The 27,927-nt window shown below is 37.9% G+C and overlaps 1 protein-coding gene across 2 annotated transcripts; it reads right to left on the bottom strand.

Annotated features, from left to right (window-relative positions):
• Positions 1-758: 758 nt before the first annotated feature.
• LOC140211600 (protein JTB-like) lies at positions 759-27,166 on the bottom strand. 2 transcript variants are annotated; one of them, XM_072281493.1, is made up of 6 exons: positions 27,083-27,166; positions 23,160-23,275; positions 20,480-20,520; positions 9,546-9,631; positions 7,796-7,869; positions 759-4,482 (listed from the first exon to the last, which is right to left on the bottom strand). In XM_072281493.1, exons 2-6 carry the CDS (start codon positions 23,231-23,233, stop codon positions 4,326-4,328), a joined length of 432 nt encoding a protein of 143 aa, XP_072137594.1. In that variant the 5' UTR covers positions 23,234-23,275; positions 27,083-27,166; the 3' UTR covers positions 759-4,325. The 2 variants fall into 2 exon arrangements, with proteins under 2 accessions (XP_072137594.1, XP_072137595.1); XM_072281494.1 differs by lacking the exon at positions 27,083-27,166 and adding an exon at positions 26,819-27,046.
• Between the last annotated feature and the right edge of the window lie 761 nt (positions 27,167-27,927).

Raw genomic sequence — 27,927 nt, 5'->3', positions numbered from 1 at the left:
AAGACCTCTTAAAACAGGGGTGTGAATTATATTTTGACTGTAATGATAGGATAATAAATAACTAACTTGTACCATCTCAGGAACACAACAAAGCTTGAACATTTTAATAACCAGTAATTAAAGGTCATTGACCTAAAATGTTAGCTGTTTTAAATCTTTACAAATTCTACCTGATCTGATCTATATTTCCAGTACCTTCATTATTCGGTACCTTCAAGCAAGAGGGAAAATCAACCTAAGATGAACAAAAAGTTGTTTATCTAAGTACAAAATTTTAAGTCAGAAAATGCTGGAAATACTTGTCAGACCAGGCAGAATCTGTGCAAAGAGAAATAGAATTAAATTTTCAGATTGAAAGCTACTTATCAAAAGCGACATGATGAATTCATATCAGATTACCAGCATTTGCAGTATTTTCATTTTTCAGTTTTTTTCAGCTTTTAGTTTATGAATTCCAAGTTTTTTTAAAAACTTGCAACAATTAAAGATAGGTTCATTGAAATTTAGGATTGAGATTATAAAAGCAGTTGACCTCAAGCAAGCTTGTCCATTTTTTCTACATACATTAATAATGTAATTTAAGATTAAGGATTAAATGTGAATCCCAGTTTCACCCTTGCAAAATGTATTTAAATACATAAAGTCTGTAGATGGGATTATATGACCAGTAAATTTTGGGTTTGATGAATGTTGTACCTGAAAGAAAGTAAATCTCATTCCATAGCACAAAGTTACAGAAGAACCAGCACACCATTAGGATTGTCACTCAGAGCTATAAAATTCAAAATTAGAAATTTTAATTGAAATAATCATTTGCTTTATACTTATCACTGTGAGACTAAGTGCAGCTTCAATGCTCTATTTAAGTTTGCTGACAACACAACTGTTGTGGGCTGAATTAAAGGTGGTGATGAATATGAGGGAGAGTGAATGATGCCACAATGGCAACCTCTCACACAGTGTCAGTAAAACCAAAGAACTGATCATTGACTACAGGAGGAGGAAACCGGAGGTCCATGAGTCAGTTCTCATCAGGGGATCAGAGGTAGAGATGGTCAGCACCTTTAAATTCCGTGGCGTTATAATTTCAGAGGATCTGTCCTGGATCCAGCATGTAACTTCCATTACAAAGAAGGCACAGCAGTGCCTCTACTTTCTAAGAAGCTTGAAAAGATTTGGCATGTCATCTAAAATTCTGATAAACTTCTATAGATGTGCAGTGGAGAGTATACTGACTGGCTGCATCACCTTCTCATATGGAAACACCAATGCCTGCAAGTGGAAAAGCCCACAACCTAGCCCATTGCAGGCAAAGCCCTCTCTGCTATTGAGCACACCTATAAGTGCTGTCGCAGGAAAGCAGTTCTATCATCAAGGTGCTCCACCATCCAGGCCATCAGGAAGGAGGTATAGGAAGCTCAGGTCCCACACCACCAGGCTTGGGAACAGTTATTTCCCCTCATCCATCAGGGTCTTGATCCAGAAGTAATAACTTCATTGAACCCAACACTGAAGTGATTCCACAACTATGGACTCACTTTCAAAGATTCCACAACTCATATTCTTGATATTTATTGTTTGGGTTTTTTTTGTCTTTTTGTATTTGCAGAGTTTCTCTTTCACATATTAGTGTTTGTCCATCTGTGTTGATTCTATTGTGTTTCATTCTATTTACTACAAGAAAATTAATCTCAAGGTAGTATGTGATGACATATATCTACTTTGAAAGTAATTTACTTTGAAAAAATTCATTGAATAAAAAAAAACAACAGCTTTTAAAAAGGTAAATAATAGGTGACCGTGTTGACCTTTAGAGGCGCATTTGGGTTTGTTTATGGTTATGAATTGAAATTGATTCTTTTGTCCAAGATATAATTTTTTAAAAGCCTGTTATTCATTTCATGCATAATCTGTGGCCATAGCTGAATTCCCAGTTCCCTTTTTCACTGCAAAGGTACGAAGGCAAAGAGTACAGGAGGATGAAGCAAAGGATGAATCCCTTTACTATATAGCAAATTGGATGTATTTTGACTAGTGCTTCAATATCCATATACTATGCCACTGATGGGAGCTGTGGTATTGCAGAGTAGATTTGAGTTATACTGCTGGCAGTAATGCACTCTGTGGCCATAATACTGAGCAAGAGAAATAGCCACTTTTCCTCAACATTATTAATCTTCATTCATTGTCACTGCATGAAGTATCCAATAAGTAAATTATAAAGCACTTTTTAGATAAGGTTCTGGACACATAAAATCAGCTTGACTTGTATTATACAATAATTAAATCAAATGAACAAAATCTTCAATATACAGTTAATCTTTCCCCATTCCCTAATTCAGGAGGAGAGTTATCCTCACTTTTCCTCTAAAATCCTTTTTATTTATTACTTTCAATTTTCTAGCAACTGCACCATGCTTTCACCAAAAGCATCTTCTAAAGGACTGTTTCACTGTGATTCACTCTTCCATCTCTACCAATATTTACTCACTCTATTTCTGTCAGTATCTTACCTTGCTACCTCAGGCATTGCTGTACCTCCCTCTCTGTCACTCAGTACTCCAAATACCCTTTCCATGAGGCAGTAACTTGTACTTTCATTTTTGTATACTGTACTCACTACTCACAATGTTGTTTCCTTTATTTCAAAAAGAGAATGACCACTTTGTGAAAAATATATATTCAGTCTGAAAACATGACCTGAGTTTGTAGTTACCTGTCATTTCATTTGCCTCATTTTTGTCCTCAACTTCAAAATTGTTGTACTGAAATTAAATGAAGGTTGAGGTATATTATAACCTTCTGAATTTAACAATTTCGTAATGTTATTCTGTATTTACTCCCTCTCTAGACAAACTTTTTTTTTCCCAGTAAATCACCTTCCTTCATGGCTACTCTACCACCACCTGCCTTCATAGACTCTCTCTTTTGTTCTCACCTCTTCCCGCTCCACTCTCCTGCATCTTGAAACTTGCTTTTGCTGACTCTTGTAGTTTTTGAAAGACGATCAACTTAAAATATTAACAAATTCACCCTGACCTGTTAAGTATTTCCAGCATATTGTGTTTTATTTGTAATCACTATGTGGGGTATATATGAGGTAGGGCTGATGCTGCACTGCTATAGCGTATTAAGTTCAATGCCAACCTCAAATGCTGTCCGTGAGAAGGTTGGAATGTTACCTGTAACTGCACAGCTTCATCCTCTTTCCTCCACGTCACAAAGTTGTACTGATAGATAAATTGCCCACTGTAATTTGCCCCTTGTTTAGATCAGTGGCAGTAGGATAACAGGAATTGATAGGCAGGTGCCAGAAAATAAATTGTGCAAATTGGGGTAATGGGACTGGTATGTTTGTTCAGGGAGATTCTAAGGCCAAAAAAGGGAGAAATGTAAGAAATTACCTGTATACTTCAAAAAAATCAGTTATTATTATTTTAGTGTTAATGCATTCTCAAAAGCATTTACATTGAGAAGAATACAACTGTATTCAATCTGTGGAGCAACGTAAAAAAACTAGACTGTGTACATTTTTCATTGAAAACGTTGAAAAGCAAAATTTTTCTTTAGTCCCTCACTTGCAACCTAAAGAGGGAAGAAGGATTGTTTTACATTGTGGACTACCTGATCAAATTCTCAACAAGCTCAACTAATCTGAAGATTCAAGGAAGATTTTTTTTAAATGCAGAGTAACCTTATTTAAAGAAATTATGAGTTTTGCACTTTATTTCTTCAGAATATTATTCTCTGTAAACAAATTTTGAGATGACTTATCTTGCTTTTTATTACACTATTTAGATGTAGATTTCTTTTTCTTCTTGGGATGGGGGAAAGGGAGAATTGTGGCAGGTGAGGTGGAATATAAACAGGCAAATTCAGTTCAAAGTACAAAAAATAACAGTAACACAAGAACTTTATACTGGAATCAGTACAAGAACACTGACTTTTATAGATATATGTAAAAAGTACTATTAATCACATTTCCTAATAGCTAACAAAATAAGGAACTGAACAGACTGAATAGACTATTCTCTTTCATTTTATACTGCCTATATAAATAGATTTTTATATTACAATTTATCTCTTCATATAAATATTATAGAAATGTATTGTCTAACCACAAAAGATAATTACACCCTAATATTTATGACTGCATTGAAAACAAATTTAAGTACGTCAAAATCTATTTTTCCTATATTTACAGGTGGATATTGAATGTAAAAATGGATAGAACACTAAAGATCACCAATTCAAAATAACATTAATTTGAAAAGCAATCTGAACTACTTTGGGTGCAAACACAAATGTTAGTAACTGTTGTGAAATTACAACTCTTCAAGTTGTCGTCGCACTTTTTGCTCTGCACGTCTGTCTAAGGTCCTTTGACGGAAAGTAACAATAATGGCAAAGATTACACCCATCAAAACAACAATTCCTTCAAACTTCCAGAACTTCAGTTCCTCCAATTCAGCTGAACGACAGCTAGGGTCAAAGTGAAAACAAGCTTAAGCAAAAATCAAAGTTTAGTATTTTTAATACATACCTTGCATCTAACATTAAAGAGAATTGTTAAATTAATGGCACTTATATAAATTAATGGTTCTTATATAGAAATCAGATAGTAGTGAAATGTATGACAGTCTACCATACAGCATGTTTTTCTACTTTCATCATGTAGAACAATTGGATCAGCAGAGGTTACAAACTTATCAGCTACAATCTTATTAAATAAGCTTGGAGGGACTGATTGGCCTTCTGTCTATAAACAACTCAAAATCTGAGCAGTGAAATCGAGACATAAATACCAGGAAATATAACTCCTAGGTATAACCATTTGAAATATTACATCCAATGATTTCCCTGTTTAATCACAAAGAACCAAGTCTCAGTTAACCTTTTTAAAGAACAAAAAAAGACAGATCTTAGAAAGACTGGACAAGCTAAAAGCTGAGTCAATCTGCTCAACAGATAGCTCTGCTACTAAATGGCTTTGACATTCAGGAACACTCCCTATCTATACCAAGTTAACTGCTCTGAATCTAGCTACCAATATTAACCCAACATGTACATCTCCAAGAAGATAAAGGTATGAAGAAAGGAATATCTATAAAGATGAGAAATGATAAAGCATGATTCACAACATTATGTAAATTAACTACTTTTGTTTTTAATGGTCAAAAACTGAAAGGGGGTGTACTATACAGAAATACCGTATTCTGAATATTTCATTTGGGTTCACAATTTCCCATTTACCTTTACGGTACAGCATCAGACCATGCACGTAATGGGTAAAGGCATGACATAGTAGTTCAGTTATATGACTTGTAATCCACAGAATCAGGATCAAATCCCACCAAAGCAGCTGTAGAATTTACATTTCGTAAATAAACTGAATTAGGAATAAAACCCCAACTAGTCTGTACGTGAAAGCTACTGGATTATCCCTAAAACTCCATCTGGTTCATTAATGCCTTTAAGGGAAGGAAAATGCCACTCTTACCAGGTCTGGTCTTCATATGATTCCAGACTCATGTGGTTGACTATTAAGCATTTACTCAGTTGAACCAATACTACTACATTTAAACAGAGAAGGAATATAACTGGATGGATCACTTGGCATCGCTAGGCATCAGAATCAAGCATGGCAAAGTTGTTCCCACGCAATTAAACTTGCAAATTCCTCCTCATGCACTTCTATGGAAACTGGGAAAACCGTTCCACAGTCTATTTCAAGTGACAGTCTGATATAGTTGCACTTATGGTGCATTCCTTACTTTCAATGTGCCTGATTCTCTATTACAATTGCTAGGAACCTCCTATTCCACTGACAGGGAAGATCTAGAGAGATGGTAGCACAAAGGAAGGAGGTGTGGCCCTTGGAATGAAGATTGACTCCAGACCCACTTAAGTATCATGGCTTCATGCTCGTAAATCAGAACAGGATCATGAACTGGAACAGATGATGATCAAACAAGTCTTCATTACACACTAACTTACAATGTGTGGATCAGCATTCTTGTGACGTCAAACCAGTATTAGTGGGATTATTGGTAAACGTTGAATATTCCTCCAGGACCCTCCCCAATGTTGGCTATTAAATCCTGTATATCACGCATTAGGTGTCTTGCAATTGCAAGGAGTGAAATATCAATAGTTGGTGTGCAGCTGGGGTGAGGAACTTGGGTCTTTTTTTTGTTAGCTAATATCTATTATTCACCAATGTGTATAAACTTACACCCATTTTGCATGTTATTTCTATTTATGTAACTTTCCAAGTAACTTTCCTGTAATCACCAGTGTTTTAAGTTAGTTAAAAAAACAATTGATGTATGGCAAGTAATGTGACCCAAGCCAGGGTATGAAGATTGGTGTGCATTTGGAGCTGGGACTGCAGCATGGACTATGTGCGTGCTGAGAGTCTGGATCAGTAACATTAGTGTTCGGGATTGTGGTAGCTTTACAGCCAAAACAAGTTAGGTATATGCATAGCTGTGTTTGATGGATAGTGGAAGATGTCCAAAGATAGTCAATATCTTCTTTGTAAGACTGCAGTCATTCAAAAGCAAATCTAAACTGTTTTAACAAGTTGAAATGCATAAAGTAAGGTGAAACAAACATGGGAATTGGTGTATTCATGGAAGGTATGATCACTGTGCTTCACTGCATTCTTGGTATCTTTTTGTTACCAATAGCCATCATCGTTATGAGCCATTTTATATGATGTAGGCCAGTGGTCCCCAACCTCCGGGCTGTGGACCGATACCGATCCGCGAAGCATCCAGGGGTGCCGCAGAGGCTGGGATGCACCCAGTGGTGGCACCTAATTAATTAGCTTGTTTATTTTGGCATTTTTCTTAAAGATGTGCTGGGTGCGTCCCAGCTACCACGGCACCCCTGCATGCTTCACGGATCAGTATCAGTCCGCGGCCCGGAGGTTGGAGACCACTGATGTAGGCGATCCTGGTTCCATGACTACGATTGTTCTTGGCAAATTTTTCTCCAGAAGCAGTTCGCCATTACCTTCTTCTGGGCAGTATCTTTACAACACAGGTTGCCATTATCAGTGCTCTTATCAACCATTATCATTACTCTTCAGAGATTGTCTGCCTGGTGTCAGTCAGTGGTTGCATAACCAGGACTTGTGATATGCACCAGCCGCTCATACAACCATCCACACCTGTTCCCATGGTTTCACGTGACCTGGATGGGGGGGGGGGGGGGGGGGGGGGGGGGGGCTAAGCAGATACTACACCTTGCCCAAAGGTGACCTGCAGGCTAGCAGAGGAAAGAGAAACTTTACACTTGCTTTGGTAGAGACTTATCTCCAGCCCACCACCCAGGTTATCAACAGTAAGACTTAGTATCACTAAGCCTCCCGGATAATGATGACTTGCAATATACCGTAAATTTAACATTTATTTTATATTCCAGTTATCCAACAGCAATATGTAAAATCCAAAGTTACCAATGACTATTAAGTTAAGAACATACAATAGAAGCATGCAAGTAACACCCAGCCAAGAAAGAGGATTTATAGCAATTGGATATGGATTCTCTCCCACTACATGATGTATAACAAGGATGACATATGTGTGGTTGCAATTTAAATGTTGTAAACTCTGCTGAAACATCAAATATAACAAAACAATAAAGAAATTGGAGCTTGGCACCAAATCAGAAATTCAAATAGCATTAGGATGCAATATAAAAAAATGATTAAGATGGCTTTCAAATGTGATACCTTACTTAAAACAAACTAGCACACCAACTGGACTGAAACTTTGAGCCGCCTTACCTTCTATACCTCTGGTCTTCTGCACACTTTACCTCTTCAATAAAACCAGTAAACCTACATTCAGGATGCACAGTCTGCATAATATTAGATAATAGGTTATGGAATAGCAGTAAGATTTTAAAAGCACAATACATTACTTTGTTAAACCAAAAACAATCAAAAACCTAGACGAAAAAAATTGGATTCCTTAGAATATGGTTTCTGGAACTTATTGCAGGCTTGTTACACATTTGTAAACTGTGTGTTTTCTCAATGAACACTAGATTTATATTTAAATCTGTTTCTAATTTCATTATTTGTTTCACCAGTGTTCATCAGAACAGATCTAGGTTTTACCACATGCAGTTAACAAGAAGAAAATAGTGTATTTGTCCAATATCACATTTTTCTCTGCTAATCTTACACTTTTTTTGCATAACCAGAAACAGCAGTCGATCAGAAAACTGAATGAACTGCAGACACTGGAATCTGAAACAAAAACATAAAAGCTGGAAGAATTCAGCCAGTCAAATAGCATCTATGGAGAGAGAAAAAAAATAATGTCTTGAAACAGGGACCTTTTCTTAGAAATGAACAATGGAGCAACACATGTAGAAAAGCACTAAAATTTTAATAGACAGACGAGTTGGGATTCAAAATCCTACCTTTCTGATTGGGATTGGATTGTCTAAGCGCTGCATGCATAATGCTACAATTTTGTACTATTTCATGATGGTACAATTAATGTAGCTAACGTCAGGAAATACACACCTTTATGTTCAATCTTTGTGTAAGAGTAAACCTTTAAGGCAACGTGCAATCTTTCTACCTGTTCATCTTTGTTCACATATTTTCATTCACATTCCATTTTTCAGTTGGCTGTTACCTACAGATCTGATTCCAAAGTTTTTCAGATACTGAAGGGAGTATGAAATAAAACTTTAACTCTACTGTTCTGAAAAGACTGAACAAGTAGTGTCTTTCATGATATCTGCATGCCAAAAAAACTTCGTAGTGAATTAAGTAATTTTAAAAGTTCACTTCTATTGCACTGTAGAAAACATGGCAGACAATTATCGTTAAACAAGATCCCTCCCCAAAGGGTTAATTTTAATATCTTTTTTAGGTGATGTTGAATGGGAGGCAAAAAAACAACCAAGAAAGAAATGTAAATTAGAATGTTAAGTCAATGAGTATTTGAAGAAAAACAAAAAGGAAAGAAAACCACTGTTAATCAATGTACCTCAGACCAGCTAAACAATCAGATAAAATTTTCATGAAGCTAACAGCAGATTGACAGAGTTAAAAGCCTACATACACCGGAATCAGGAGCAAGAAACAATTTGCTGGAGGAACTAAACAAATCATGCAATGTCTGTGGGAGGAAAGGAATTGCTGACTTTCAGGTTAAAACCTGCATCAGGGCCTACAACACGACATATTTAACCAAGCACTTTGGTGCTCATATCAAGCTTAGTTGTATTTGAGCACAAGCAAAAGCAGTAATTATTTATCTTCACCAATATTTCAACAGCCAATAATGATTTGGGAAACTGCTGTTTTGTACAATGTTCCAAACAGTATAAAGAACCATTGGTAACAAATTGGTTAATTAAAGCTGTATATCATCATGATACAATATCCCTATTTTTCAGATGTCAGTTTAGAATATCCACTCATAGAAAACTTATCATTCCACTACTCAAGTACAAAAGGTATTTGAATATTACACACACACACACACACACACACACACACACACATACAATACCTTTTCGTAATCAGTGCAAGGTCTACATTCTCTTACAATGCTGTATTCTTCATATTCCCAGCAAGGTCTTGATTGCAAAATATTTGCTGTTTAATTCATAAATAAAATATATTTACAATATTACCTTGTAAATCAAAACAATAACATTTTTAAAACAAATTATGGAATCAATTTCTTCCTATCCACCTTACAGAACATTCTAGAAAATTTACCTTCGAGTACAACTCGTAAGTCAACAGTGAACTTTTAGAGAAAATTGCTTTATCAGCACATGACAGGTACTAAACCTGTAAATATACGGCTAAGCAAGTAGCAGAGAAACACCACAGCATAGAAACAGGCCCTTCGGCCCATCCTGTCAGTTCCAAAGTACTTAAACTGCCTATTCCCATTGACCTGCACCAGGACCACACCCCTCCATTCCCCTACCATTCATGTACCTATCCAAACTTCTCTTAAATGCTAAAATAGAACTCATATGCACCACTTGTGCTGGCAGCTTGTTCCATGCTTTCATGGCCCTCTGAGTGAAGAAGTTTCCCCTTAAACTTTCCATCTTCCACCCTTAACCCATGACCTCTAGTTGTAGGCCCACCCAACCTCAATGGAAAAAGCCTGCTTGCATTTAACTGTTCTATACCCCTCGTAATTTTTTATACCTCCATCAAATCTCCTCTCAATCTTCCATGTTCCAAGGAGTAAAGTCCTAATCTATTCAATCTTTCCTTATAACTCAGGTCCTCCAGACCTGGCAACATCCCTGCAAACTTTCTCTGTACTTCTTCAACCTTAGTTACATTTTTCCTGTACGTAGGTGACCAAAAGATAGAAGACGGAAGAGTATGAAATTGAATTCCACAAAACTTGAAACAAACTACAGGGAACACAGAAAAAAAGAAGAAATCATATGAAGTTTTTCCTTGACATGCTCAATTCATGTTAAATTTAAGATTTTTGTGCTATATAACTCTATGTATGATGATAAAAATAATGATAAGCTTTACGAGAGATGACAAACTTCTAACACACTAAGCAACTTTCATAATGGAAGATTAAAATAGTAAATTAATTTGTAAAATTCCTATTCCTGCCCTGTTCCCCTATCAAATAAATTTTTTCTCTCGTTCTTTTACATTCTTCCTTATTCTTATGTTAATCTTTTTTTGTCAAATAGTAAATACAATCTTTCGACAGAAAAACTGAAACAACTTTCTAAAGAGAGCTAAAATAATCCAGCTTTGCTTTTCTTGTTTATTCATTCACAGAATATGGATGATGCAGCCAATGCCAGCATCTATTGACTAGTCATAACTGCCTCTGAGTGGAGGTTGAGGTTAAAGGTCAACTTCTTTTGAGAGGCTGGAGTCACATACAGGTCGGGGATTTTCTCCCCTGCAGAACATTAATAAACTTTGTACATTTTTAATGATACTTAGCTTGTTTTGGAGACTTGCTTATTTTAATTTCAGGTTAATTTAATTACTTCAAAGTTCAAACTAAATTTATTATCGAAATGTATTGAATATATTACTATATCATATACCTCCTTTAAATTCATCTTCTTGCAGGCATTTACATGAAAATATACAGTATAATTTTATCAAAAAATTATACATAAACAAAGACTAACAAATACCAATGTGCAAAAGACAGTGCAAACAAAAATAATGCTGACAACATGTGTTGTCAAAAGACCTTGAGAGTGAGTTGATAGGTTGTAGAATCATTTCAGAATAGTAGGTGTGAATAGTTCTCCATACCAGTTGAGAAGCCTGATGGTTGTAGGATAATAACTGTTCCTTTACCTGGTGACATACGACCTAAGGCAACTGCGCCTCATGCCTGATAGTAGTAGCGAAAAGAGGATTTAAATTTCCCAGCTGGGGGATTTAATTGGATCTAAATTACCCAGCTGGTAAAGTGGAATTCAAACTTGTGTCTCAGATCAATGATCCAGGACTTTGACTATTAGTCCAGTGACATAACCACTATATTCTACTATACTTTTGGCCATTATCCGATGAGTATGCAGGGTGGAATATTTGCATTTCCTGAAACACTCAAAATTAATGTTTCTATCTCCCATGGCTCTTAATGTCCCATTGTGTGCATCTCCCACTGTACCATTTGAAATGTGAGAAGTTGCATAACACAGAATACTGGTTGCTGTTCCATTGGGTAAAAAGTTTATTCCAAGATCCATGATCACAGAAAAGCCCTCCCCTCCACTGAGCACACCTACAAAGAAGCACTGTCGCAGGAAAGCAGCATCCTTCATCAAGGATCCCTACCATCCATGGCCACGCTCTCTTCTTGCCACTGCCATTGGGAAGGAGGTACAAGAGCCTTCAGTCCTACACCACCAGGTTCAGGAACATTTATTAGCCCTCAAATATCAGGCTCCTGATCCAGAGAGGACAACTTCACTCACCTAATACTGCACTGATTCCACAATCTACTATAGACTCACTTTCGAGAACTCTACAACTCTTATTCTCCATATTTATTAAAGTAAAGGCATCCGTTAGTCTTGCGAGACCATGGATCTGCGCCTGGAAAATCTTCACTCTCCAGGGCGCAGGCCTGGGCAAGGTTGTATGGAAGACCAGCAGTTGCCCATGCTGCAAGTCTCCCCTCTCCACGACACCAATGTTGTCCAAGGGAAGGACATTAGGACCCATACAGCTTGGCACCAGTGTCGTCACAGAGCAATGTGTGATTAAGTGCCTTGCTCAAGGACACAATATGTTGGCTCGGCTGGGGCTCGAACTCACGACCTTCAGGTCGCTAGTCCATTGCCTTAACCACTTGGCCAGTGCCTACACTCAATATTTATTACTTATTATTAATATTGTTTTTTTCTTTTTTGTATTTACACAGTATGTTGTCTTTTGCACACTGGTTGTCCCCCCCCCCCCGTCATTATTCGCTTGCAGTTTTTCACTGATTCTATAGTGTTTCTTTGTACTTACCGCAAGAACACAAATCTCAGGGTACTGTATGGTGACATAAAGTATGTACTTTAATAGTACATTTACTTTGTAGTCTGAATTTATATGATAATTATCAATTGTTACTGTACTGCATTAGCACATATTTTGCTGTAATTTCAAAGAAGATAAGACCATAAGATACAGGACCAGAATTAGGCCATTTGGCCCAATGAGTCTGCTTTGCCATTTCATCATGTCTGATCAACTTTCCCTCTCAGCCCCAATCACCTGCTTCTATCAACCTCTACCTTAAACAGACCCAATTACTTGGCCCCCACAGCCACCTGTGACAACAAATTCCTCAGCTCTATTCTAAAAGAACATCCCTCTATTCTGAGGCTGTGTTCTCTTGTCTATACCCCTCCATCTTAGGAAACATCCTCTCCACATCCACTCTATTGATGCCTTTCAGCCATTCAATAGGTTTCAATGAGTTTCCAGTGAGTACAGGCCCAGAGCCATCAAACACTCTTCATATGATAAGTCTTTCAATCCCCGAATCTTTTTCGTGAACCTCTTTGAACCTTCTCCAATGTCAGCACATTCTTTCTTAGATAAGAGGCCCAAAACTGCTCACAATAAAACAAGTGAGGCCTCACCAGTGCTTTATATAGCCTCAATATTACATCCTTGCTTTTACATTCTGGCCCTCTTGAAATGAATGCTAACATCGCATTTGCCTTCCTCACCCACCTACTCAACTTGCAAATTAATCTGTAAGGAATCCTGCACAAGGATTCCCAAATCCTATTAAACCTCAGATTTTTAATTTTCTCTCTATGTAGAAAACAGTTTTCCCTTTTATTTCTTCTTCCAAAATGCAAGACCATACATTTCCCAACACATCCTCTCTACTTCCTCAAAACCAGCTATCCTTGAACTATCTTGATATCGTCCGCAATCTTTGCCACAAAGCCATCAATTCCATCATCCAACTCAATGACATATAATGTAAAAAGAATCACAGACATCCCACCTATCCCGGAAGTTCCGGGAGTCTCCCACATATTAATAGTGGCTCCCTGATGCCCGCAAATTATATACAATATCACGGAAATCAATATTTTTCAGAGCGAGCGAGAGAAAGAAAAGCAAGAAAGAGAGAGAGAGAGAGAGAGAGAGAAAAGCAAGCAAGAGCACGAGAGAGAAAGCAAGAGAGAGAAAGCAAGCGAGAGCGCGAGAGAAAGTATCATTGGTACACCAAAAATTGTGGTAATAGGATGAGGTTGTAAATCAATACGCAAAACTGTTGAAATAATATCAAAGATGTCTTTCCAAAATTTTTCCAAAAAAAGGGCAAGACTAGAACATATAAGTCAAAGAAGCTGCCTCAGAATGACATCTGTCACAAACAGGACTCATATGAGAGTAAAAACGAGCTAGTCTATCATGTGGGCCTTATGCACCACCTTAACTTGTATCAACATATGTTTAGCACATATAGAGGAAAAGTTAACTAATTGAAAAATTTTCTCCCATTTCTCTATAGGTAAGTGAAGTTGAAGTTCCCTTTCCCATTCATTCTTAATTTTATCAGATATACCTGGCTGTATTTGCATAATCATATCATAAATAATTGCTGTTAAACCCTTCTGATAAGGGTTTAAACCTAAAATTTTTTTCCCTGATATCAGTTGGATATAGAACATAGAATAGTACAGCACAGTACAGGCCCTTCAGCCCACAATGTTGTGCTGACCCTCAAACCCTGCCTCCCATATAAGCCTCCACCTTAGATTCCTCTATATACCTGTCTAGTAGTCTCTTAAACTTCACTAGTGTATATGCCTCCACCACTGACTCAGGCAGTGCTTTCCACACACCAACCACTCTCTGAGTAAAAAACCTTCCTCTAATATCCCCCTTGAACTTCCCACCCCTTACCTTAAAGCCATGTCCTCTTGTATTGAGCAGTGGTGCCCTGGGGAAGAGGCGCTGGCTATCCACTCTATCTATTCCTCTTATTATCTTGTACACTTCTATCATGTCTCCTCTCATCCTCCTTCTCTCCAAAGAGTAAAGCCCTAGCTCCCTTAATCTCTGATCATAATGCATACTTTCTAAACCAGGCAGCATCCTGGTAAATCTCCTCTGTACCCTTTCCAATGCTTCCACATCCTTCCTATAGTGAGGTGACCAGAACTGGACACAGTACTCCAAGTGTGGCCTAACCAGAGTTTTATAGAGCTGCATCATTACATCGCGACTCTTAAACTCTATCCCTCAACTTATGAAAGCTAACACCCCATAAGCTTTCTTAACTACCCTATCCACCTGTGAGGTAACTTTCAGGGATCTGTGGACATGTACCCCGCGATCCCTCTGCTCCTCCACACTACCAAGTATCCTGCCATTTACTTTGTACTCTGCCTTGGAGTTTGTCCTTCCAAAGTGTACCACCTCACACTTCTCCGGGTTGAACTCCATCTGCCACTTCTCAGCCCACTTCTGCATCCTATCAATGTCTCTCTGCAATCTTTGACAATCCTCTACACTATCTACAACACCACCAACCTTCGTGTCGTCTGCAAACTTGCCAACCCCCCCTTCTACCCCCACATCCAGGTCGTTAATAAAAATCACGAAAAGTAGAGGTCCCAGAACAGATCCTTGTGAGACACCACTAGTCACAATCCTCCAATCTGAATGTACTCCCTCCACCACCACCCTCTGCCTTCTGCAGGCAAGCCAATTCTGAATCCACCTGGCCAAACTTCCCTGGATCCCATGCCTTCTAACTTTCTGAATAAGCCTACCGTGTGGAACCTTGTCAAATGCCTTACTAAAATCCATATAGATCACATCCACTGCACTACCCTCATCGATATGCCTGGTCACCTCCTCAAAGAACCCTATCAGGCTTGTTAGACACGATCTGCCCCTCACAAAGCCATGCTGACTGTCCCTGATCAGACCATGATTCTCTAACTGCCTATAGATCCTATCTCTAAGAATCTCTATGAAGTCGGAAAGGTAGATAGCAGAGTATTTAAGAAGTTTATAATTTGTAAGCATCTGAAAAAATGGGACCTGGGCAAATTATATTTATTAGACAACTATAAGACATGAAATAGTTATCCAAGAATAAATCACTAAAACATATTATACCCTTCATTTTCCATATCAAAAAGGCTTGATCCATAACAGAGGGTTGGAAGAAAATTAGATATAATAGGTCTTGATAAAATAAATTTGTTCATACCAAAAAATTTATGAAATTGAAACCATATTCATAATGTGTATTTAATTATTATTGATACTGATGGCAAAGATGATGAATGTTCAACCTGAAATGTGGACTTGGTTCTCTGCACAGTTGCTGCTGGAGATGCCAAGTATTCCCAGAAATGTCTGTTTTTAAATATCTTCAATGTTTGGGATGATGGCATTGCAGGTAAGCTCAGCATCTACGCATCTTTAGTTGCTCAGTTATAGTGCTCTGGATCTGTATATCAAATCTGCTTCTACAATTGCAATTTGTATTATTTTTATTCATTTGTGGATATGGGAAGATCACAGGAAAGGGTAGCATTTATTGTCCACCTCTAACTGTCCTTGAGAAATAGTAGCAAGTTGCCTTCTGGAACTACTGTAATCCCACTGAAGGTACTTCTATTGTGGTTATAGGGAGTTCCCAGAGTTACAACTAGTGATAAAGAATTAGTGATATACTTCTATATCATAATAATCAGTTTAAGTGGTCCTTTCCAGTCATGATGAAGGGTCTTAGCCTGAAACATCCTTTTATACATTTCTATAGATGCTGTCTGACCTGTTGAGTTCCTCAGAATTTCCCGCATCTGTAGAATCTCTTATTTGAGTTGTTGCTCCACTGTGAAGTCTCTTCGAGATAAGCCTGACCTGAAGAGGTTTAAAGCTTCTCTTCAGCAGTTCTGTGCGATCCTTTGTGATCCAGGCTGCTCTCCAACTCTTTGACCATGTACTCACCCAGACTTGCTACCACAGCCACCCATCCTTCCTGGTGCCATTCTCCCATGGTTCACTCTCCTCTCCTATAAGATTCCTTCCTCTCCAACCCTTTACCTTTCCCACCCACCTGGCGTCATCCTTCCCCTCCTCCCACCTTTTTATAAATCTACCCACCCCCCCCTTTCCAGTCTTGATGAAAAAGCCCAAAACAACAATTGTTTATTCATTTCTATAGATGCTGGCTGACCTGCAGAGTTCCTCCAGCATTTTGTGTTTTTTTGTTCTGGATGTCCAGCATCTGTATCTGCAGAATCTCTTGTGTTAATGAATCCTCCTATTTCTACAGCTCATTTTGAATTTGTCCTTCTTGCTGGGATGAGTCTCTTCTGTGGGTTGTTGGATTGCAGCTTCAGGTTGGTCTGTCTGAACTTTTCCGAAACTATCCCATATAGCAGCATGGGAGTGGCACATGATGAACAGTGTCCTTGGTGTGAAATAATAACAACTTTATTCATAGAACACTTTTCATACAGATGACTTAGTCTCTCCAAAATTATTCTATGGCCACTTTTATCAAACAGACATTTGCAACTGCAATGGGCAAATGAGTTGAGACGAGGTCATGCAAGTTTATCTCTCATGTCAGTTCACTGATTACATACCAAAGATTCCACTTGGCAAGACAAGCTCAGACAATGATGATGCTAATAAGCCACTCTTAATGATGAGCATTAAAGTCCCTGAATCCAACAGCTATCCACACAACTATTATTGGGAGAATTTCAGAGGGAGAAAAAATGGTGCACAGGAGTGAGATAGATCAGCTGGTTGAGTAGTGTCATAACAACAACCTTGCACTCAACGTCTGTAAGACCAAGCAACTGATTGTGAACTTCAGGAAGGGGAAGTCGAGGGAAGATACACCAGGGATCAGCAGTGGAAAGGGTGACTAGTTTCAAGTTCCTGGGTGTCAACATCTCTGAAGATTTGTCCTGGGCCCAACATATTACAAAGAAGACACAACAGTGGCTATATTTCATCAGAAGTTTGATGAAACTTGGTATGACACCAAAGACTCTCATAAATTTCTACAGTTGTACCATGAAGAGCATTTTAATTAGTTACATCAACGTCCGGTATGGAGGGGCCACTGCACAGGAGAGGAAAGAGCTGCAAAAATTCTCAAACTCAGCTAGCTCCATCATGGGCACTAGCCTTCCCAGCATCAATGCTGTCTTCAAAAGACGATGCCCCAAAAAGGCGGCATCCATCATTTAGGACCTCCATCACCCAGGACATACCCTCTTCCATTGTGACCAACAAGGAGGTGGTACAGGAGCCTGAAGATGTACACTCAATGCTCTTGGAACAGCTTCTTCCCCTCTAACCATCAGATTTCTGAATGGATAATGAAGCTGTGTACATTACCTAAATTTTTTTGCTCTCTTTGCACTACTTAATTTTTAAAAATATATTTCTTATTGTAATTTATAGCTTTATTAAATTATGTATTACAATATACTGCAGTCACAAAACTAATTTCATGACATATGTCAGTGATACTAAACCTGATTCTGATTTTAATTACCTCTAGTAAGTTAACCCAGCCAGAAATTGTAATGGAGGAGTAGGAGACATTGGATGCAAGCTACAATATAGTGAGCATAGTCTGTTGCTCTCCCAGTTTAGACAAATTCCAAACCATACGGAGCAAAGTGTTTGAATCTGGTGCCTAAACCAATCACAGATCCATTAAGCTTTATTTTCAGTGTTTCAACATAGAATTAAATACAAAAGATTGGTTTGCTCAGCCACTTTTGAGAGAAGCTAAGGCCACATAAAGGTAAGGACAGGGTTGAAAGACAAGAAAACATGATGTATTTTTTATTACACAAGATTTTGGATTTTCTTTTTAAATTCCATATTACTTAATTAACAAATTTCCCAGTTCCAGTGGTAGCATTTAAACATGGCTCTGGATTGTTACTCCAATTCTCTGGTAATCTAACCACTTTGTTTATTTCTTCCAACATCTTTGTTCCTTTGTCAGGCCACTGACAGATACTTTGTCTAAAGTCAGTACAGCATTGGAGGTGGCCATTCATCCATCAAGCCTGTGCCAGCTTCAAATATAACACCTCTTTTCCTTCAACTCTAAAAAAAATCCCTGATTAGTAGATATCCAATTCCCTTTAAAAGCCACAGATTGGTTGTGTTTGTAAAACCTTTGAAGGTAATGCATTCCAACTCTTATACTCTCCCTTGAAACTTTTGCCTAAAATTTTAAATCTCATGTGCGAGACTGGAGCTCATACAATTTAAAGTTTTACACAGGGTACATTTAAGTAAAGCCAGACTTGCAGACATATACCCTGGGACAGACGCTGGCTGAGACAGGTGTTCCTTCTCTCCGGCTGGTTTAGTACATGCATTTTGGTCATGCCCTCGGCTTGATGACTATTGGGCACTGGTTTTTAAAATTATCAGTGAGGTTTTGGGGGTGACACTGAGACCTTGCCTGCTTATAGCTGTATTTGGTGTGGCAGATGATGATTTGGGTTTAAATGCAAGCCAGTCAGATATCATTGCATTTACATCGCTATTGGCCCGTAAGAGAATTTTGCTGGTTTGGAAATCTGCCACTCCCCAACTGCTGCTGCTTGGTTAGAAGATGTAATGTTTTTTCTGAAATTAGAAAAGATTAAATTCACTTTGAGGGGGTCTGTGAAAAAGTTCTATTTGAAATGCGGACCTTTCTTATCATATTTTGGGAGTCTTAAGGAATTACCTACTAGTTAAGGGCATTTGAAGTTGCCTCCCTTTTAACACGCTTATAATTTACCTCACAGGGTGGTTGATGAATTGTAAATATGAGTGTATTTTGGATCATCTGACATGTTGCAGATGTGTGTGAGCCGTCGTCTTGAAGTAGTGTGGGGGTATGGTTGTGAAATGTCCATACTTGTATTTGTGAATTGTTGTGTTGTAAATATATTAGCTGCCATGATATGTTTGGGGAGGGCGGGTGGGGGGAGGTTTGTTTTGGGGGTACGATACTAAAGCAAAATGGAGGAAAATGTAATCCATTATATATTCTGTATTGTGTCATTCCTTCAATAAAAATAAATTTAAAAAAAAATAAAAATAGTTTTAAATCTGTGCCCTCTGGTCCTTCAAGCACGTGCTAATGAGAACTTATCTTTATGTACTCTATTTAAACCACTCATGATCTTGGACATCTCTATTCATTTGTCACTATCTTTTTTTTTACTCTATCAAGAACATTCTAATTCAAATTACTCATGAAAAACTTTTGCATGACTGTTCACACAAAACTATTCAGCAACCTTTCTAGTACCTGCACAATTTTCATATGTAGTGATCAGAACTGACACATTACTCCTATTGTGGCCTATTCAATATCTTGCAGAATACTATATGGATTTCAACATTAAACTTCTGTCGTCCAAATCTTCTAAGTTGAATTCTATTAATTCAGTTTGTTTGTTTGTTTACTTATTTATTTAGGGATATAGTGCAGAACAGGCCCTTCCAGCCCAAAAGCTACACCGCCCAACAACCCACCTATTTAACCTTTGCCTTATCACAAGACAATTTACAATTACTACTCACCAGTACATCTTTGGATTGTGGGACGAAATCAAAGCACCCCAGGAGACCCATGAATCCATGGGAAGAATGTACAAACCTCTTACAACTTTTTTCAATTTCAAAATTTTCAATGGTACCCATTTCTATACCTTGCTATATTTTTATTCATCTTTCAAAAAAGTGTAAAATGTTGATACAACTTGTCACTTGACTGTTACTTACTTCTGATCTTTTGTAGGCTTTCAATATTATATCTCTGTAGTCCAAGTCTACAGTTGAATTCCATTATTCCAAACTTGTTTTCAATTGTACATATGTTTTAGTATTTTAAGATATATTTTTATTCATATTTCAAAAAACTTAAGTTTTATTACAACTTGCTACCTTACTATTACTTACTTGTATTCTTTTGCGACTGCAATGGCATGGCTTCACATATCCTGAAAGAATGCAGATAGTAAATAGAACAAAATTTAACCATTACAAATGAGCACATTGCTTGCTGTGTTACACACTTAACTTCGAAAATTCATAAGAAATCAAAAGTTATCTAAGTTAGCTCGTTTTATAATCCACTGAGCAAAGCTGGAAATGCTGCAGACATTTTGAACTAAATTGCACTTTCTTTCACTACAATAGTGAAATATTTCTGGTAAAACAGCGTGATACCTAATTACAAAAACAATTTGACTTGAAACATTTACTCTGTTCCTCTTTCCATAGATTCTTCCTGTCCTGCTGATTATTTCCAACCCATTGTTTCTGTTTCATTTTTATAGCATCTGAAATTTAATTGTTTTCACAACCATATTAGTTATAGCTTAAAATCTCTCATCAATATCTTAACACTAGATACTGTATTTATTTGACTGCATTGTGTAAATGGGAAACAATGCCAACGAATTGTCTCTGAACATACTGTTCCTCTTTTTCTCAAAGTCTAAAAATCAAAGTAATTTTACTAAAGTATGTACGTGTCACCAAATACTACCTTGAGAATCATTTTCTTGTAGGCATTTACACGAAAGTAAGGAAGTACAGGAGAAGTTATGAAAACCTACATATAAAGACGGACAAAGGAGTAATATGCAATTGAAGATAATTTATGCAAATTAAAAATAAACAAATACATAACAATGAGAACATGAACTGCAGAGTCCTTGAAAGTGAGTAACAATTTTGCAGAGTGAGCCTGATGTTTGTAAGGTAATAACTGCTCCTAAACCTGATAGTATGGGGCCACCACCAGATTTTTATTTGATTTATGTAGTCCTTCCTATAAAAGCAAATATTGAGATCTTGAGACCTTTAATAACTCATTAACTTTGTAGAAGGTTCTAAGATATACAAATTAATCTATATACTATAAGTTTACAGTCCCTTTGGGGTTCACCTGGTTCAGCATGTCAAATATTATCAGTGCCACTATATCAAATTAATGCTTCCTCTCATAATGGATGAAAAGGACAATGAAAATATGCAAATCAAAAATCAATATAAACTGTACATGCCAGAAATCAGAAATAAAAACTGAAAATACTAGTTTATCCTGGCAGGTCAGACAATATTTGGGGAAAGAGGAATAGAGTTGATATTTCAGGTGGAAGAATCTTCATCAGGGCCAGTAAAGAAAAAACAAGTTAGTTTCAAGGTGCAGAGAGTCTGCAGAAGGGACAAGAAAGACAAAGGGAATAGTTCTGATAGGGTGAGGGCAAGGTTACCATGAGAATAAAGGTATAGATGAATTCATCCAGTCCGGGTTAGTGAGGGCAGTTAGACACAAAAAAATAAATGAACAAATTGAAAGATATGAAATGATGGCAGTTAGAGAGGAAAACACACACACAAAATGTATGTTATCACAGGCATAAGCCACAATTTTTTTGAATACAGGAACAGGCTTGAAGATTCAAATGACCACGCTATCTCTATTCCTTCAATTTTAATTTGGGAGAAACTATTCATTATTGGTAGTGAAGGCAAGAAGTATTTAGCCGGTATAATGATTTAAAGATGGGCTTTATTTGTCAGATGTACATTTATTTGTCAGTCTATCTTTAATGAAATGCACCATTTGTGTCAGATCAAATCTGCGGGGATTGTACAAGTGTCACCAAACCTCCAGCACTAACATATCTTGCCCACCACTTACTAACCCAAACTTTTGGAATGTAGGAGGAAACCAGAACATCCAAAGGAAACCCACGCAGTCACGGAGTGAATGCACAAACTCCTTGCAAAGAGTGGTGGGAATCAATCCCGGACCTTACAGCCAGCGCTGTAAAGCGTTATGCCAACTGCTACCTACTCTGCCGCCAATATAATAAGTGTAATCAAAGAATTCCAGGAAGCGATGACTAATCAGGACAAATATGTTCTTTCATTCTTAACAAATCTGTTAAGCATACAAGAACAAATAGTAACAAGTGTTTATCGTACAGTGCCTGGAACCTTGTTCACCATTCAACAGCAGCGCAGCACATCCCTTACTCATAATCCATTTTCTACCCAAATTATACTGGTCTTGGCTCCTCAAATCAAAGGGAAATCTGTCCACTTCAAATTTCAATAAAAAGAATCCCGTTCTTGGGTAAAGAATTTACCTAATACATCATCTACACATCACTCATTCTTTTTGCATTCTTTCCAGCAGAGGTTACATTTTTAAAGCACCTGAAACTGCTATTTTTCAGCCTAATTGCTGTGATCAATCATATTATTAAAGAGCAGGAAAAGAATTTGGGTGGCTCTGGTCTACTGAGATTACAACTCTCAGGTTCATACTATGGTGATACTTTTACTCAATAAACTATTAGATTAGAAATTTATAGATAAAGGCATTCACAACCACATATTTTCCACCACATGCTTGGAAATCACTAAGCTCTCCCAGCACTGTTAAATAACATGTAAAACATCAAACAAAGCAACAAAGACTTTCTTATGTCCACTTGAGCCTCTAAAAGCTGTAATATATTTAAAAACATGCTTCTATTTCTATACTTTTAACAGCAAAAAACAAATGGTGACAAAGCTGATCAAATACAACACTCAACTTTGCATAGAAACTTATTTTTACCTGAAAGAAGTGAACATTGTCCATATTGTACATAGATAAACCAGAAGGTACACCATCTCTACAAACTGCAACATTTTCTTAGTTTTCCCTCATCTCTGGGCACCATCCAGGATTTTCTGTAATAAAATAATGTTAAAATTTGAATTTACCCATTTATAAAAAGGTAGCTTGTCTTTGCAAAAATTATCTAAAGACCAAGTGGAAAGCTGCTATAAATTATGTCAGAAAGAATGTACATTGCTAAATATTGTTAAAACAAAATAACTTAAAATGCTCAAATGTTAAGTGTGAGAACGCTTAGTTGGTCATCTAAATCAAGAAGTTAGCCTCATCATCGCAGAGGTTATCTTATATAAACATAATGCAGGTACACACCACCAAAACCAGATCAGCAATCAACCACACATTTGCACTAATCCTAACATTACTGCCTTTAGTATTCTACACACATTTTTATCTAATGTCCCCCAATTCTACCGCTCACACAAACACAAAGGGCAATTTACAGTGGGCAACTAACCTACCAATCTGCACATCTTTGTAATTTGTGAAGAAACCACAACCACCACAGGAGAGCCATGGGCCGAACATACAGACTCCACAGAGACAGTAATGAGATCAGAGTTAAACATGGGTCTACGTCACTGCAAGGCTGTGACACTATTAGCCATGTCACCATAACTCCCAATTTTTTCTTTGCAAAAGTATTTATATTTTTTACATTCAAAATATGTATGATACAATCATTTTACAATTTATACATTGATGTATTCAGTACAGCAGTTGTCAGATTACTAGTTAAAGTGCAATAGAGAATATGATAAATTCTGATTAATTTTAAGATTGCTGTTGTTATCATATTAGCCACCTTTAATTTAATTTAATTTAGAACAACAAAGTTGCAGTCATTCAGACTATCTGAAGAGGCACAGTAAATGCATTATATTTAGGGCTCATTTTCGATCGACGAATTGCACCCAGGATTTATCATCACTGATTTGTCTTTTTTTTTCCGATAGGAATATATAACCACTGTCTTACTATCAAGACTGACCTTGTCTTTTCCCCTAGCAATAAAAACATTAGTAGTTCTGTACTCCCTACAGTGCAGGGAAACACCAGCCCATCTCCATGTTGTAATATTGACTGTATATCAGAATTTCTGGAAGACTCCATTATGATGCCTAATGATACTTCCAGCTGGTCAATGACAAATGAACGTAACAAACAGCTTTCTTTTGTTAATCATCCACAGGAACCAAATATGCAATCCCTGTCTATGTGAGAGATAGTACAGATTAGGCAAAATAACAAGAAAAGACAAGTTGTAACAAAAATATTAGCAAGCTGTTAACATAGTGGACAAATTGCCAAGCTGAAAAAAAAATTACTGTGAATCTTATAAAATTTGCTGTTTCAAATGTATTTGTTTTAAATAGCAAGACATATTCAAAAGTGTTTGTGTTGAGGGAGGAGGAAACAGAGAAAGCATCCCAGTTTTTTCTCAGACAGCAGCTAATATTCTTTACTGTTACAAAACAGAGATTTTACTTCTCAAATCAATTGTTCAAAATTAATTTTGCAGTTTACAGGAACAGTAATTGAATAGGCCAAAAATATTCACTCCTAAGCTTGGAACATATAGAGGCATAGAGAAGTATAGCACAGAAATAGCCCTTTGGCCCATCTAGTCCATGCCAAAATAATTTAAGCTGCCTACTCCCATCAACATGCACCGGGACCATACCCTTCATATCCTTACTATCCAGCTACCTACCCAAACTTCTCTTAAACGTTGAAATGGAGCTCGCGTGTACCACTTGTGCTGGCAGCTCATTCCGCACTCTCACCAGCCTCTGAACATGCTTTGCCACACAGCTGTTCATGTGTAGGAGAAGAATCCCACTCACTCACTTCATTTAATTTGTTTTAAAATTACTGCTTTGAAAATGGCAAGTGTATACTGGCAGCCAACATGAGCAGGTTTTATGCTTACTTGCACTGCTCAATTTAATCAGCTCTCATATGCGTAAATACCTGCAGTGAGTGATATGTTTGGGTGGCCTGTTATCTCTCACAGTATCTGTCCTTTTAAGAATTAAGTTATTGCTGCTCTCCACATGATGCAGGGTGTCTAGGCTGTTATCCTGGAGAGTCGACAGATATCCTTGATTGTGAATTTACTTACTTTGGCAATCAGGATCAAGTTAGCTTACTGCACCAGGTGGATGTGATGTGCAATGGGACTCCTTGGGACAAAATGACATTTGCTCTTTTTTAGGTATTTCTAATCCAAATGCATTGGCTCATTTTTGGTAGAGAGCTCTTGTTGTTAAATATGAAGGTGCTAAGATGGATTCAAGTGCAGCAAAAATGTGTGGTTATCGACCTAAGTTGGAAAAACAGAAATAGATGTAATGATAACTTTTCTAAATTGGGAGAAGGTGACCTTGTATACAAGTTTTTTTGAAGTCCAAGCTCAGCAGGCAGTTAGAAAGCAAATGTTACATTGTCCTTATTTTGCAAAAGGTTCTGACCAATCGAGATGTATTTCTAAAGTTATATAACTTTAGTTACTATATAACAATGGTATCTAGTCATGAGATGACTGGTCTGATATACAAGGAGACAAGGAGTAGATTGGATGTCTATTATCAACAGCTTCAAAATAATGAGTAGTAACATCAGAAATGTGCAATTTTAAGAGTTCTTAGAAGAAGGGTGTATGGCTTCCCTGGCCAAGGTGTCAAAATCTAGGAGTCACATTCTCAAAACAAAAGTACATAACTTGGGCCTGAAATAAGAAAAAAAGATTCCATGCAGTTTTTTTTAGAATTCTCTACAGAGGAGAACTGTGAGGTCAGTCATTCATTAGATTCAAAACAGAGACTGAATTTGGATATTAAATGTATCATGCCACCAGGGTGTTGTGGTAGAAAATCAGCCAATGTCTCGTTGAATAGCGGGGCAGCAGTTCAAACGGCCTAGTCTTGCTCCTTTGTCTTACAACCTTATTTAACATTGACAGGCTGATGTTTAATGACATCTGAAAGACAGCACTCCATTAATGCATCAGTCTGTTTATGATTGATACAATTGAGTTTTCAGCTCAGTAACAAATATTGTGTGAATAATTCAAATAAGCTGTTATCAACGGTTTTTGATTTTGTCAATGAATTTAATAGAACATAGCACTCACAACAGAGAAAAAAATTTTCTAATAGAAACAACATTTCTCACTGAATACACCTAGGAAATTGCATCAGCCAAAACTACAACAGAAAAAATTAAAAAGTGAGCAGACCTGAATAAACACACAAGATAACGTTTCATGAAACTCAATCTTCCGCTGCTGTGCACACGTACAAACATAAAGATAGAAAGACATGCTGCTGCACATACAGACACAAGCAAGAATTTAATACTGCAGCCCATGGAAGCCTCCCGCAAACACCAACACTCCTAAAATATCCAATTTATATTTTTGAAGCAACTGCACTAATTACAGAACATAGCAGTTCTGGAGAGGAATTCAAATAGCGTCCACAAGCAGAAATAACTTGCCGGATGACCAATACAGATCCTGGAAAATTACTTGGAGGGTCCTTAACTTAGGAGATACTGTAATTCATTTTATTCCGACAATTAGTTCACTGCACCTCTTACAGATGATTTTATCACCAACGTCCCACCCAAACGGCCTATATTCACAGCCGTACGTTTTCGGGAGTCGTGACGTTTCAGCTGGAGTGCCTGGGATCACGGACCGATCCCTGATGGCTCCTGGAAGGGCCGAGAGCAGCAGCTCCAAACCCCCGGCTGATCAGACACCCGTTGTGAGGATGTCTCAGCCTCGCCCTGTCACGTTGGTCAACCAACGGTTGCTGGCGTCCAGAAGTTAATAGCCCAAAGCCACCACTCACCAGTCCTCGCCAACTCCCAACTTTGCGACCGGCCACCGCGCAACGCAGCCAAGCGGTGCAGAAACCACCAATCACCGAGAGGAGCTCTGCTGCGGGACCGGGAAAGGGGTGGGACTTGCATATGATTTACACCACGCTGGACCAAACAACTTCCAGATTGCCGGCTCCTTCCACTTGTCGGCATCAATCGTAAAGCGGTCGCTGAGCAACTTGCCCAAGCAACCAACCCCACCGCCTCTCTCGTGATCCATGCCGGTTTCCTGAGTGCTCGCTTACGTCTTCGCCGTTAACTTTGGCACAGTTGTTGGCCGTCCGAGTAAGACAGGGGTCCCCAACCTTTTTTGCACTGCGGACCGGTTTAATATTGACAATAATCTTGCGGACTAGCCGATCCGGGGTGGGGGTGGGGTGTAGGGTTGTCAACGGACAGGAGTAGCAGTCAAATACGTTGAGTTAACCCCGAAGACTACAATACCCATGAAGCCTTGCGCGGGCACCAGTGCGCATGCGTGACTAGTGGATGCGTGTATGTGCTGATTTTTCTCTACAAATCGTTTTTGGCGATTCTGTTCGGGAGGGGGGTTAATCACGACCGGAATATAGGTGATAAGGTGCTAATACACTCAATTTCGTTTCTAAAAAGGTTTATCTAACGATATGTTAATGTTAAATACATTAAACACACAGCGCATATTTTCCTCGCATGAATATAGTGATGTCAATTATCAGGGGAGGACAGGGGAGCTTGAAGTAAGTGTTGAACAAACTTCCAGTAAAAGTGGTAGAGGCAGGTTCCATATTATCATTTAAAGAAAAATTGGATAGGCATATGGACAGGAAAGGAA

The sequence above is a fragment of the Mobula birostris genome, chromosome 17 (assembly GCF_030028105.1).
Source record: "Mobula birostris isolate sMobBir1 chromosome 17, sMobBir1.hap1, whole genome shotgun sequence".
Classification (NCBI taxonomy): domain Eukaryota; kingdom Metazoa; phylum Chordata; class Chondrichthyes; order Myliobatiformes; family Myliobatidae; genus Mobula; species Mobula birostris.
This window is presented reverse-complemented; position numbering and strand designations above follow the sequence as displayed.